This window comes from Vipera ursinii (assembly GCF_947247035.1).
Source record: "Vipera ursinii genome assembly, chromosome: 5".
In the NCBI taxonomy this organism is placed as follows: domain Eukaryota; kingdom Metazoa; phylum Chordata; class Lepidosauria; order Squamata; family Viperidae; genus Vipera; species Vipera ursinii.
In genome coordinates, this window is record NC_139518.1 from 72,591,928 (window position 1) to 72,606,049 (window position 14,122).

General features: G+C 37.9%; 1 protein-coding gene across 4 annotated transcripts in view; it reads right to left on the reverse strand.

Annotated features, from left to right (window-relative positions):
• Positions 1-14,122, reverse strand: part of TNKS2 (tankyrase 2) — a 54,478-nt gene that overhangs the window by 13,334 nt on the left and 27,022 nt on the right. Inside the window, exons 7-19 of one of the 4 annotated variants that reach the window (XM_083364129.1) lie at positions 13,583-13,649; positions 12,126-12,312; positions 11,223-11,344; positions 10,147-10,238; positions 9,118-9,196; positions 8,389-8,560; positions 7,878-7,957; positions 5,316-5,461; positions 4,424-4,589; positions 3,967-4,186; positions 3,287-3,396; positions 1,242-1,287; positions 385-518 (exon numbers count right to left, since the gene is read on the reverse strand). In XM_083364129.1, coding sequence (XP_083220255.1) covers positions 385-518; positions 1,242-1,287; positions 3,287-3,396; positions 3,967-4,186; positions 4,424-4,589; positions 5,316-5,461; positions 7,878-7,957; positions 8,389-8,560; positions 9,118-9,196; positions 10,147-10,238; positions 11,223-11,344; positions 12,126-12,312; positions 13,583-13,649 — 1,621 coding nt within the window. Of the gene's footprint in view, positions 1-384; positions 574-1,241; positions 1,288-3,286; positions 3,397-3,966; positions 4,187-4,423; positions 4,590-5,315; positions 5,462-7,877; positions 7,958-8,388; positions 8,561-9,117; positions 9,197-10,146; positions 10,239-11,222; positions 11,345-12,125; positions 12,313-13,582; positions 13,650-14,122 lie in introns of all 4 variants that reach the window. The other 3 variants (XM_083364128.1, XM_083364127.1, XM_083364130.1) reach the window with 3 other exon arrangements.

A 14,122-nucleotide genomic window follows, 5' to 3' on the forward strand; every position in this document is an offset into this window, starting at 1 on the left:
ATTTTCTGGAAAAATTTCTGGGGTGCCAACAATTTCGAGCATGACTGTAGAGCCCAGTAAACATGAACCTTGTACAAAGAGCACATATAGGTTGCTCAAACTCCCAACAAAAGCATGGCTGATATATGTGTTTTTGAGGGTCATGGATTAGTTTTAAATGTTAAAAACACATAATCGCTTCTTTAATCCCTCACTGTACTTGCAAAAGCTACACTTACATTCCTTATGCCCATCTTCAGTAAGATTTGTGGAGTTGCTGTCCTTGCTTGAGCTTGTAGTCCACAACGGCAACTACATGTTTTTAACCCCTCAAATCTTCTGCCCTGGTCAGCAGCCAGTAACTGAAGCTTAATACAAACTTCTCAAAAAATTCCCATCACTTACGGTGACTAGGTCTAATGGCGTTTGTCCTTCCTGGTTTTTCAGAGTAGGATCAGCTCCATGGGCCAATAATAAGGCACAAAGCTGTGTCCTTCCTTTCTGGGCTGCTTCATGCAAAGGTGTGAAAGCCCATTTGTCTGTAGCATTTACACACGCATTATACTTTATAAGCAAAGCTGCTACATCTACATGCTGGAAAATAAAATACATTTATATAGTGCAATCTTCAGGGGAAAAAAAAACTTTTTTTCCTATAATTTGGTTCAGGACATTAACGTGCAATATACAAATCTTTAATAAATGCTGCTTTTCACCCCAAATGACCTTGGCTAGAGAATAGATCTTTGAGAAGGCGAAGTTTCAAATCGTCTTTCTACGGGAAGAAGAACCCTTTATCAAATTAAACTGCAGCCCCTCAAGAGTGTTGTTGTTGTTCTTCTTCTTCTTTGTATATATTCTTACACCCTCCATTTCTTACTAGAATTATTTTGCTAGTCCCATGGAAATTAAAAAAAAAGGTATAGCATTTTTGTTGCCATCCTCCCCCAAGTAGAAAAAGCAAACTCTTGGTGAAAGAGTTGTCTTTAAAAATAAGTTTAGGCCACCTTACATTTTCTAAAGCAACCACATTTGTTGCAAACAGACATACAACACAATGTGCATGTCTTCTCTTGGCTGCTGAAGTCATAATCCCAACGTTTGAGTATACAAATGAATATAATCTGGCCAAGAACTTTTGGTAAAAGAAAAACCAAACAGACGAGAGCAGTACTGAAGCAAACGCAAAAGCAAATCCTTGCCACAGCAGACCCTTGCAATATTCTAAGAAGAGGTAAAGAAAAACTGGATAGTTGACTTACTTAAAGCAAGCTGTGCTTTAGACTTTTCTTTCAAATTACTTTGGAACTGAATAAAACAAATTAGTAATTGCAAATTACTAACTGATTATAGTTTAAAACTGAACTGCACAGCTAAATTATCTTTCTGCAGTATACTGAGATCAACGTTTAGGAAGTGAGGATAGTTCTAGATGACCTAACTACATCAAAAGGTCAATGTCTTACTGCATAAGGCTTACCACCCTGAAAACTACCTTTTTCCGTAAGAAAAAATATGACTACATCTAAACACATAAGCGTGAGGAGCTTATGTGTAACATACTGCTAGCAATGCTTTCTATTCCAACTGGTTATCATCTGGTCCTCTATAGTCTGGTCACTTTACTCTCACAATGTCAGGGATGGGAGTAGAGGAGAACTAACACATCTAACCTCAGACCTAATATTTTAACTTTCACCTGTAATTCTTTTGCTTATAGGTATATCAGAAAGTTTAAAACACACCACACTTAACACAATGTTTCCATATGATGATTGGCCACAGTCAGCCAGATATTTATACCACATTTGGCATTTTTATCCACCTAGTGAATCCATCCCAAGGATCTACGATTGATATATGCCATTTGATAGTTTTTATTTTATTTGTTTGCATCCTGCCTTTATTATTTTTACAAATAACTCAAGGTGGCAAACACACCCAACACATCTTCCTATTTTCCTCACAACAACCCTGTGAGGTGGGTTAGGCTGAAAGAGAGTAATTGGCCCCAAATCATCCAACTGGCTTTCATAGTTAAGTTAGGACTTGAACTCACAGTCTCCCACTTTCCAGCCTGTTAGAGGCATCATCAAAGGATGTAGGCTGTTCCAGGTAAAGCTGCCTTTTGAAATTGACTGATGGTGATTTTGTCAATGCCGATGGTATTCAAATGGTGCCCCGGATGTTTTGGAATTGCACCCAAGGTGCTTGTCTTTGCTTTCTTTTACCACAGTTGTTCTACATCTATTTGCAGGTCTTTCTCTTTATTCTGTTATCTCCAGCTACCACCACATCCACTAGCCAGACTTTTTTGTCTTTCTTATCAACAATTCTGGGGTGTTCTGTGGCAAATGCTTGTCTGTTTGAATTCTAAATCTGAGAGCACTTTAGCTTCTTTATTTTTTATCTATTACTTTGCCTATTTGTGGTCCCACCAGTTTATTATTAATTCCATATTACCATGGGAATAACTGAATATGATTTCACTGAGACATATACCATTCCTTCAGGTAGAAAAATCCAGTTCTGATATTTCTTTAATAAGGCCAAGGCTATGTATGTGATTATCTTGCCCATTTTTACATTCATTATAATTCTATAAGGCGGTGAAGCTTACAAATACTGACTTGCCCAAGGTCATCCAATGACAAACAGAAATGATAGTCATCTCTGAATGGGACTTTGTACCTCAGTTTTGTCACTCCTAGTTTATCATTTGGATCACAGTATTACACTAATAATGCCCATAGATATGTTCTGCTCTATAAATTGAAATAACCAGATTTTATTGCACATAAAATCTTAATGTATCAATGTGAAATAATACTATCCAAAAATAACTGAATTGCTGCAATTTGACTATGGATCATGCCACTGGAAGCAAACAACCAAACAAAATTTGTGTTCGTAGCTTTCACTACTATATTTCCTTTATCCTATTAGCAAACACATAGTTTGATTCTCAGAGATACAAAATGGAAACAAAACAAGGTATTCTATGATATTTTCACCCTAAATCATAAAAGTATAAGTACGTCCCATAGTATAAACTATTCTAAACTGAAGGAGGATAATAAAAACATGAAGGGCTATTTGGCATCTTTCAGAAATTTTCTGATGGGACACATTGTTATATTGCTTTGTTTTAGTGGCAATCAAGATAGAAGTGATTTCTATCCATATATGCAAATGAAAGAGTTCAGGAAAAAACCTTGAAGCTGCAGTGCCAAAAAAGGTTTAAGAGGCCTACGCAGGCTCCTTTAATAATTTAAAAATATTTACAATAAAAGATCAATCTACTTACCCCATAGGATGCTGCGTTATGTAAAGGAATTAAACCTCCTTTGTCCTGTGCATTTACATCAGCACCGTGTTGTAGTAAGTATTCAGCAACTTCCAAATTGTTGTAACCAGCTAAGAGGCAGTAAAAACGAATACTTTTAATAAATTATTGTGTATCTGAATAAACGATTACTATAAAAAGCATTACCCACTTTTCCTGTTTTCTGAACAATAAACCGCAGGTACTTCTTTTTTCCCCCCAATGCAGGCAGCCATGCAAGCAGCAGTCATATGGGGCAAAGCACAATGGCAGCATATATGTTTTTTGCATTAAAAATTCCAGGTTCAACCCTTTACCTCACCAGCAAAAACAGCTAGGAAAAACCAAGATCTAAGACCCTGGAAACCTACAGCACTTCAGAATAGACAGATGCTGGAATAAACTATATTATCCAAACATCCAACTCTGTAAGGTAAGTTTCATATGTCTGGAGGGGCATTTTTCAAAATTAAAAGCCAAATATATCTGAAGTAGGGCTTGGACAATCATTAAAAATAATTATTGCTATTAACATACTTATTTTGCTGACCCTTTATAATGACTTAAATACACTTGAGGTTCTACTCCAGAACCCTAATCATGCTTTTCCATATGAAGGTTGTGATACAGCAACATCAGTATATTTTTTAAAGAGGACTCACCTGCTAAATGGAGTGGAGTAGAATGCCGGCCTTGTGTATCACGACAGTTTACATTATCAGGTGAACACAATTTTTTCACCCTAGCCAAACAGCCCTTCTTTGCAGCATCAAGCAAAGCTGCATCTCCTCTAAGGAGATCTTGAATATCTGTATCACCATCTTTAACAAGGTCTAACGGGGTATTTCCATCTCTGTTTTTCTTTGTGGGGTCAGCACCATGCTAATTTGGTAACAAATTGAAAAAAATACCTATTAGTTTCCATTATAATGTACAACAATCCACCCCACTCCCTCTAGCATTTCTACCACAACTTGTGAAACTTATTATTTCCTCTATTCATGTGAAACATTATGAATTAATTTGAATTTTATTCACACAAGCGCGCACGCACACCAACACAGCCTCTAGATGCCATGGGATAAACCTTTCATAATGCGTGAATTTCAAGCAACTTACCTGTAATAGCAATTTACAAATTTCATATTTTCCTTTTGCTGCAGCTTCATGCAAAGGAGTGAATTTCCATAAATCAGCCACATTCACAACTGCACCATGCTTAACAAGAAGTTCTGCCACTTCATAGTGTCCGTAAGAACAAGCATTGTGCAAAGGAACCAGGCCACTGAAATATTTGAAGGGAAGCAGAAAATTTCAGATAAACTAATATTTTCAATACTCTAAAAAGATAGCACAGTAGTTGTGAATGTCTCAGAAACCTTCAGGAAAAATTATTAATCTGAAATTTTAAATAATAGCATACTGATGGACTACGGTAAGTGCTTTCATAATTCAGAAATTACTTACTACAATGACTGTTAGTCATATTAGCGATACAGCATACGTGTCAACAGATCAAACAGTTATCACATTTTTTATATAATCACTGAAGTGGGCATTAATTAGCCAGATAAGGGTATTATGATAAAAGGGCAATATATTAGATACCAGGTATCATGACAGAAGTGGAGTAAGAAAGGTGATGCTCCATTCCTCTTTGGGCCTATTCTCAAATACCTACATTACAATGGATTTGTGTCATTTTATAAATTTCCCATTAACAATACGCATCACAAAGAGCCGCTCTGATTCATTGGATATGAGATGGGCAGCAAATAAATTTTCAAAATAAATAACTGATTAACCTCCTCACAATGTTTTTGTCATATACATAGACAAAAAAGTTATATGTAGAGAGATGAAGCATTAATTACATAAAGCTTTAAGTATAAGGTTTGTATTACAAGTATCTAGGAATATAGACCTTCAAGGCTTGTCATCCTTGAAAACAAACAAACAAATAAACAGAAAAAAAGTAAGCAAATCAAATACTACAGAGTGGAATATTTACCCTTTGTCTTTTGCATGGACATCAGCCCCATGCTGCAAAAGATATTCAACTACAGACACTCTATTGTATCCTGCTGCAAAATGAAGCGGAGTGGACTGGCGCCCTTCAATATCCCGGCAATTCACACTGTGGGTTGTGCATAACTTCTGTGGAATGCAACGAGGTGAACCTTAAAAGGCAGAATCTCTCCACCCGATATGTACAAACAGAAAGTATGTACTGATAATCCCCCCTCCCATCAGGAAATCCAGTAGTAGGAGACTTGGACATGGATAGTTTCTGTGGGAGCTCCCAAACTGTGGAATAACTGGCCCTCAGAGGCAGCCCTGGCTCCTTCCATGATCCTCTGAGGACTGAAGGAATGAATGTAAGTACTTTAGGTATATACTACTAATCATGTGTTCTTTGTTTCAAAAGTAAAATGTTGACTCTTTTGCTTGTATTGAATTTTTTCAAGTCACACTGAATTGCTTAGATTGAAGCAGCATAGAAATTACAGCACAGCTCCCCAACCTTTCCAGCTTAGCAGCCCGGAACGAAAGGGAGGAGCAGGGAAATGTGTGTGCAGCCCACATGCACAAATGGGGTGCCCACAGTGGCGGCGCTAGCATGCACACATGTACAAGTATGCCATGCGCACCTGTGGCAGCACGCTGGCATCCACGCGCATGCACAAATGGGCCACTGCCGCCCGTGCAAAAGGCAGCTGGTACCCACATGCATACAGGCTGCCGGTGCCCACGCACATGCGCAAACAGGCCGCTGGTGCCTGCATGCATACATGCATATGCAAACAGGTCGCTGGCACCTGCGTGACATTGGTGGCAGTGCTAGTGCCTGTGCGCATGCACAAATGGAGCCACTAGTGCCCGAGGCAGCCCTTCTGCGGGTGGGGGGCCTCGCTAGCTATTCCCGTAGTCTGGTGGCCAGCAAGCCACAGCCTGGTCCTGGGCCGCGGACCATAGGTTGGGGACCCCTGAATTACAGCACCTAATCCTCAATCCTCCTGCTTTATATTTCTGATACCACCAATACTAGCTTCAAAGTCCAATCTGGAACACTGAATGATTTCTTAATACTTTAAAAAGACATCCCTCTGCTCCAAATGTTATTGATATCACATTCCAAGAACACAGAAGAGCATCCAAGCTATTCTGGTACACTAGGGAGAGCCAAAAAGCCAGGTTAAAAATCCTGGGGTCCCACTAAATAACTGATGGACTTATTTTTGCTTCCCAATTCTCTATTATTCAAAAAAGCCTACCAAATCTCCTGAACATATTTTCAGACAGCATGAAGGGACTATGTAGAGCAGGGAAAGTAAATGGGAAGGAGCCTCTTAGTTCAGCCTTTTATTATGAGAGAATACTGGGAAAGAACTGTTCGGTTAGCTTAGGTATTTAGTGATTCATTGAAATAAAGTGAACTGGACCTCAAGTGCACCAGAACATGATGGGAATATTCTTTAATATGAACTGCCCTGAACAGGAAGTGCCCTTTTTTGAGACTGAAAACAGGGTACTTCAATCATTTTGGGAGCATTTCAAGCCAAAACATTTCATAACGAAACACTTCAAAAATGATAAAAAAAATGTTTTGTGTCTAAAAACTGTTTCAAATTTTGACTACACATCCACATTAAACCTTAACCAATAGGAATATGAAAATGACAAAAATGACTCTTATGAAGGTCATGGAGCATGCTGTTGTTTTTTAGGATCGCTAAAAACAAATTAATATTTCAAATACCGGTTGGGGTCTTTTACCATATCATCAATGTGCAAGGTTCATCATGTATCTTCATCACACTGACTATTCTCATGAGCATGGCTAATACATTTCTAAGATGATGCAGTGAAGTCTTGGTGATTTGTTTCTGACAGCGAAAGACCTAACTGGAAAATTACAATTGCCCTAATACAGACATGTCAAACACAAGGCCTGGGGGCCGGATCCGGCCCGCGAAGTGGTTTCATGCGGCCCGCAAAGCCATCCTGGAAACAGTGAGGGAATGGCCCCCCACTGCCTTGGCCCTGGCCCAGAGACCCTCCTTCTGCCAGAGACCCTCAGATCTGTCCCACTCCTGCCCAGGCCCCCATAGGCACCCTTGATGCGAACGGTGTAGAGCTGGCCACGCCCACCCAGTAGGCCATACACTCTAGCCACGCCTACCCAGTAGGCCACACCCACCCAGCCCACGCCCACCTGGCCCCCTGAGGGCAACTGCAATGCTGATGCGGCCCTCAATGAAATTGAGTTTGACACCCCTGCCCTAATATAATGCAAATACGATTTCTCAGGTTGTTTTGTGTCTTTTTTTTTAAAATGCATCTTTAAAAAACAACTGAATTTGGCCAATTGTTTCATTACTGAGGCAGCAGTGAAGAGAAAAATCTGTAGTTGCCTATAAATTAGTTGTTTTAAATCTGAGACTGTTTCAAACCAGTTAAGATTCAGTGGGATTTGTTTTTCAGTTTTTCTATCTTCGAAGATTTAAGATTAACCCAAGTTGATCTGCTTTCCCTGTTAGATGTTACTTTTTTTTGCGACAAATTGTCTTACCTTTACTGTGTCTACATCTCCTGCCTTTGCTGCTTCCAATAACTGTCGATCTGCTTCTGAATTGCCCAAAGGAACACCTTCTGTAGAAGAACTTACTATTTATCAAGTATTATATACACCAAAGTACAAAATCAAAAAGGTGCCATTAATATCATCATTCAGCATACAGAAATACCAATTTAAATGCTATCTGAGGCAAGTAACTGTATTTTCAAAAAGAGTACACACTAATGCCAAGTCAGATAGGTTCATATTTATCAGTCCATCACATACAGAACAGGAACATGACCAACTTTTCTCCATGCATTAACTGTGTACAACAACCAGGCAGGGTCATTCTGTTAAGTTATCTAAGAGGCCATCATGAATTTACATTTTGTGCATTTGTCTGAAGCTGTTTCAGACCGTTTTCCAGGAAAGAACTACTAGTTCAAGGGATTCAGCAAGGATTCATAATTGGCCTTTGATAAAATGTAAAAAACTTACACATGAAAAAAGTATGCATTATTACCTTGTAACAACTGCTGAATGCTTTCATTTCCCATCTGAGAGGCTGTGAAACCCTGCAGTGATACAATTGAGGGATCACAGCCAAAACTCAACAACAACCGGCATGTCTGCAGATGGCCACAGTGCGCCGCTCTATGCAAAGATGTCTGGCCAAGATTATCCAAAGCGTTGACCTAAAAATTATCAGAGAATCTTAACAATGCAGGAAATACAGTGTGTGGTATCTAGTCCTTTAGAGCAATTCATAATGGAGATAGAGAACTGTCTACTTTGAGAAAACGGATTACTAAAAGGCTGCAAATATTTTTTACGGATGAATGTCAAAGTATCTTCTCTGACCTCAAAACAGTACATTCCACATGTGCTGAAAGTAGTACAACTTTGAAATGGTCTGTTACAACTTCTGTCTGAAAGTGGGGAACAGACATTCTGAGGATATTCAATTAAATGTTTTACACATCTCTACTGACCATGATATATTAATATCCAAAATTGCTGTTCCTACCATCATCTGCTTATTACCAGAGAAATGACACGCTATCCAATATCCCAAATTTTATTTAAATATCATTAAGCACCTTTATTTTGGCCTCTATACAGTTGGAAGAAAACACAAATCATAAATGATTTTTTTCTCAAACATTAGCTTTAAACATTTATAAATGTACGTTATTTTTTTTTTCATTTTACCCAAAAAGGATGATTGAGTTATACTAAAAATAGTTCATACCTTTCCTTCATGCTTCACAACTACTTCAACGACATCATTATGAGCTTTTTCTGATGCCACATGAAGAGGTGTCAGGAAGCTTTATAAAAACAAAATAAGTCATAACATATTTCCATTTTATTCTTTATAGATTTCTGAAAATTAGTACAGATATGATGGGAGTTAGAGTAAACAAAATAACACCTGTTGGCATTTCTTGACACTCCTTTGACAACCAATACTTCCTTGCTCATCCCAAATAATTTTTATTTAATTTTTTTAAAAGTTTCTTTAAAATCTTTGGCAACTAGATAACAAACCGAATTCAGGTTTCAAAGTCTTGCTCTGCTTCTCTTTCTAAGGCACTCCAAACTTATATAGTATAGGCACAGACTTTTCTTTGAAAGAAAAGGATTAGATAGTTGGAAGCAGTTTTAGATACTCCTTCTCCCACTGGAAGAAATGGTTTGGAAGGAATACGTAAAAGATGCTGCAACGTAAACTGAGACCTAAGGGATAGCAGAAAAGGTAAGAGCAAGTGAGGATTGACCAGGTGCAGTGATTTAAGAGGGTGATCACAGAAGCTCACTGGGTAATTTTAACACAATCACTCATTCTCAATCCAAGTTGTGAAAATAAAATGCAGATATACATAAACTGCCTTATCTCTATATGCTTTTAATTCAAAGTGCATTTTTCCAGACATAGTATTTTGCTGCAATAAGAAATTTAGTGGTGGCTTGCATCCTATACTCTGTATTTTACAACTCTCTGTTAGCGCTCATGCAGTGACATTTTCCCCAAGTCCAAATTTACCCATTAATCCAGCAAAAGTTGAGAAGGACCCTGAAAGAAAACCCAATCAGAAGAATTGGTGTCAAAATTCATTGATTTTTGCATGCTGGGCTTGAGTATGTCGCTCACTCCATCTCCTCTTACAGGGTAATTGTGAGGATAAAATGGAGAAAAACTGATATTATGACCGTGTGTGTTGTTCTGAGCACGTTCATGGATGACTAAGATAAATAGGCAAAATAAACACAAGCTCACTCTTTTGTCTTTTCATTGATGTTGGCTCCTTTTCTTAGAAGTAACTCGCAGACTTGCTTTCGCTTAGCATATGGAGATGCAGCAGCACAGTGCTATTAGAGAAGGAGATGATGACATTATTTGCTAGCTAATATTAACATCAGTGAAACTAGATGTTTCTAGTTTTCATCATAACATATATTCAGATGTAGGTGAGCACAATGCCTCTTCCCTAATCAAAAGCAGACTCTCTTTTTTCAGCATTCAAGCCAGCCTGAAAAAAAAAGCCACAGCTGCTTGAAGACGCATACAACTTTACTGAATCAACTCTTATAGGAACATGCATTTTTTAAAAAAAAAATGGTATGGAAGCCTCAAAAATTACAAGCTCCCTTTGAGGAAGAACCCTGCTTTCCAAAGCCTTACTTCCAAATCATTTTTAAATGGTGATTACGAGACATAGTTATATTGCTGAAAACTACTGACTACAATAAAAGGTACATGAAAATAATCCACACAAAAGCAAAAAATTAGAAAAATGTCTAATAAGACAAAAGTATGTATAATCAATGCACTGTGCTGATATTGTAAAACTAAATTCTCTTAATTCTTTCCAGCAGAGAAAGAAATCGTGCTTTGATTCATCATCTGCTCAGTTTGGCGATAAAGGCGGTCCTTGACTTATGACCACTATTGAAACCTAAGAGTTGCAGTTGTTAAAGGAATCATCACATGACCAGATCCGATATTATGACCGGTGTCATTAAGCAAATGTCATAACCAGTGTCCTTAAGCAAATCACTGTGACATCATTAAGCAAATCACAATTTTAACTTTCCCTTGTCAGAAGCTGGCTACAAAGGTCACAAATCACGATCATGTGATCACAAGGCACAGCAACCAGTCATAAATGTGAGTCAATTGCCAAAAGCTCTAACTGCAATCATGTGTCTTTAGGGGGTGGTGTAAAGTTGTAACTTTGAAGACTAGTCATAAGTCATGTTTTTCAACTGCCATCATAACTTTGAACCATTGTTAAATGAATGGTTAAGTCAAGGACTACCAATAACAGACAGCTTTCATTGAAAAGGTATTACCAAAGGAGTTTCGTGAGTCTGAGGATGTTTGAAATTAACAATTTCAAGAGAGAGATGCTTTTTTACACGATTCACATCCGATTCCCTTGCAGCCTGTAGTAACGAATGGCCTTTGAATTCATCTAGGGGAAAAAAAAGTTTTATGGCATTTAAGCCTTAAATATCACACAATCAAGACACATATCAAATACAAATCTTCCTATGACACCTTAACCCCTTTTAACATCGCAAGCTGCTGGGCGGCAAACAAATTTAATAAACAAAACAAATCCAGTCCCTCTCACCAAAAACAAAATGATGAAATTTGGCAGCAAAACAACCCAATTTGATGATGAGTTTTCAGACTTCTCTGGGAATTGGATATTTAGGGGAGGAAACAGGAGCAATATGCCTCCTATAAGCCTCCTCCCACTTTCATTTTTTCAGCAAAAAAAAATATTCAAAAATCTTGCCACTATAGATAAGCAATTTTGCAATCAATTTTTAGCAGCCTGATCTTACATTACTGAGGTGCTTGATGCATCTCATCTTTTTTCTGCGTGATCGTAAACAATATAATTAAATAAATAAGGAACCCTGATTCACAATAGGTAAGAAATTACAGTTTCATAGGATGGATACTTGTACAACTCAAAACCAGCCTCGGTTATTACAGTTTTGAAATTTCACAAAGCAGTTCTGCTCTGTGGTGGCACGTGAATGCTTCCATACTGTAGATGTAATCCTCAGGTGAATTTTATACTTCCAAGACAGACAGTATCCTGTTTCTGATGCTCTGCCTTCCCGAGAATTATAGAAACAGCCATCAGTGGATGATTATCAAGATCAGCCAGTGAATGGATCCATGTAGAAAACTGAAAAAAAGGCAACGATCTGTGTTCAGTTTATTTTCTCTGTACTCACATGCCAATCGTTCTTTTAACTGAGGTGTAGGGGCCAAGTCAATCGTGCTTTTATTATGGCAGTTTAACAGTGTAGGGTCAGCACCGTAACTCAGCAAGAGGGAGCACACTTCGACTCTGTTCTTAGAAGCTGCTTCGTGAAGAGGAGTGAACTGCCACAGATCCATTGCATTTACACATGCTCCATGCTAGGAAAGGAAAGAGAATCATACCTAATGTTAAAGTAGAGCTCCAATGTACATGGACGAACAATTGCCCAGGTATGCTTGAAGAGGTAGGGGCCATAAATCATACTTTGTCCTAACGTTTTGTTCTTTTAGTGAAGTTCAACATGATAGAATAGTTTACATATGTGAGCCATTCACTTGAGATCACAGATTGAAAAAATTTGATCTGGAATTCAATTAACTATATAATTCAGTTAATTCCATCAACTTTAGGAACAGTATCTTAGCATGCTAGGCAGGAATTTGGACATATAATGAAATAACTTTAAAAGTGGTTTTCAAAGTAGGAATCTTCAGCCTGAAAGTCTGAATGTGTAACCCCCGAGGCCAGTATGCCAAATGAATCTTTCTTAGCTCCCTGCCTCCAGCTATGACTATCAGAAAACATTTTGTTTTACAAAAAAAACCTTGAAGATTGTTTTTATAAACAAGTATTATAAGCCATTTTTATAAAAAGCAAAGAAACAGTTGATCTAAGGTAGAAATCAATAAACAAAAAATGTACCATTTTTATAAATACCTGTTTTAGCTAGCTCAAGTTCAATATTTTTCCCAATGATTTTGCATTGCGCATGATCTTATCAAAGATGGATTATCTATCAAACAATAGATATTTGTAGAAATTTGTGTTGGAGGACACATTTTAGCTGATAAATATTTTTTTTTGAGAGGCTAAGTAGAATATGCTTATGAAGATCATTGGACAAGCAAGGAACTCTTTAGAGCTTCTTGAACATACAACACTATTGGGTTTTTGTGTTTTTACAGATATGCTGAGAAACCAAAGCTGATGAAGTGAAAAAAATAAGAGGGTTTGCTAGATATCACGTTGGAGATTTCCTCTATGAAGCCCCTAAAACATACATGTTGAGTCTCTGAGCATCTGTTTTGTGCCTTTAATAAGCACATTGTAGTTAGATCCAGTGTGGTGCAATGGGTAAGATACTGCATGACACCAGCGAATCTAGTCTCGCACATGGACGTTTACAGGGTGACTTTGGACCAATCACTCTCAAATCAAACTACCTCACAGATAATTGTTGTGGGAAAAATGGGTGGAGATAAGGCTAGGTCCACTGGTTTGACCACTTGAACAAATGACAGGATATCAGTCGAATGAATGAATGAACAAATGCTGAGAGCAGGTCTCCGTTTTTCAAATTATTTGCATAGGTATAAAACATAATAAGGAAATCTGTCTATAGAGGTTGCACATTATTATGTAACTAACCTTTACTAGAAGTTCTGTTACTTCATAGTGCCCATAAGAACAGGCATTGTGAAGAGGCACTAGATCTCTGGAAAGTGAAGACAAGACCATTGTTAAAAACCATTTTTCAGTAGTAATAATCAGAAAATTCAAATGTCTATCTGACAAAGTAGAAAATCAGATAAAATTTAGAAGACTCTTATCGATAGTGTTAAATGGCACATAGTATAACTCAATGTGACATTATATTTAGGATAAAAAAACTACGGACATAAGCGTTTAACTGGAGGAATAATTGTGGAAGACGCTATTGAATTAAAGACAATAGTCAGGAAAAGCCCAATACATACAATAGTGGTTGCACTTTGGATCTGGTTATTAGCCTGGGGCAGTTGCCATGTGATCTAGCTATAGAGGAATTTACCATCAACTCCCCCTTCATGGATTACTGCCTTGTCATGGTGAAGGGGCTTGCGTAATTCAATGAAGCTATGAGCTATCCCGTGCAGGGCCACCCAAGACGGACAGGTCATAGAAGAGAGTTCTGACAAAACGTGATCC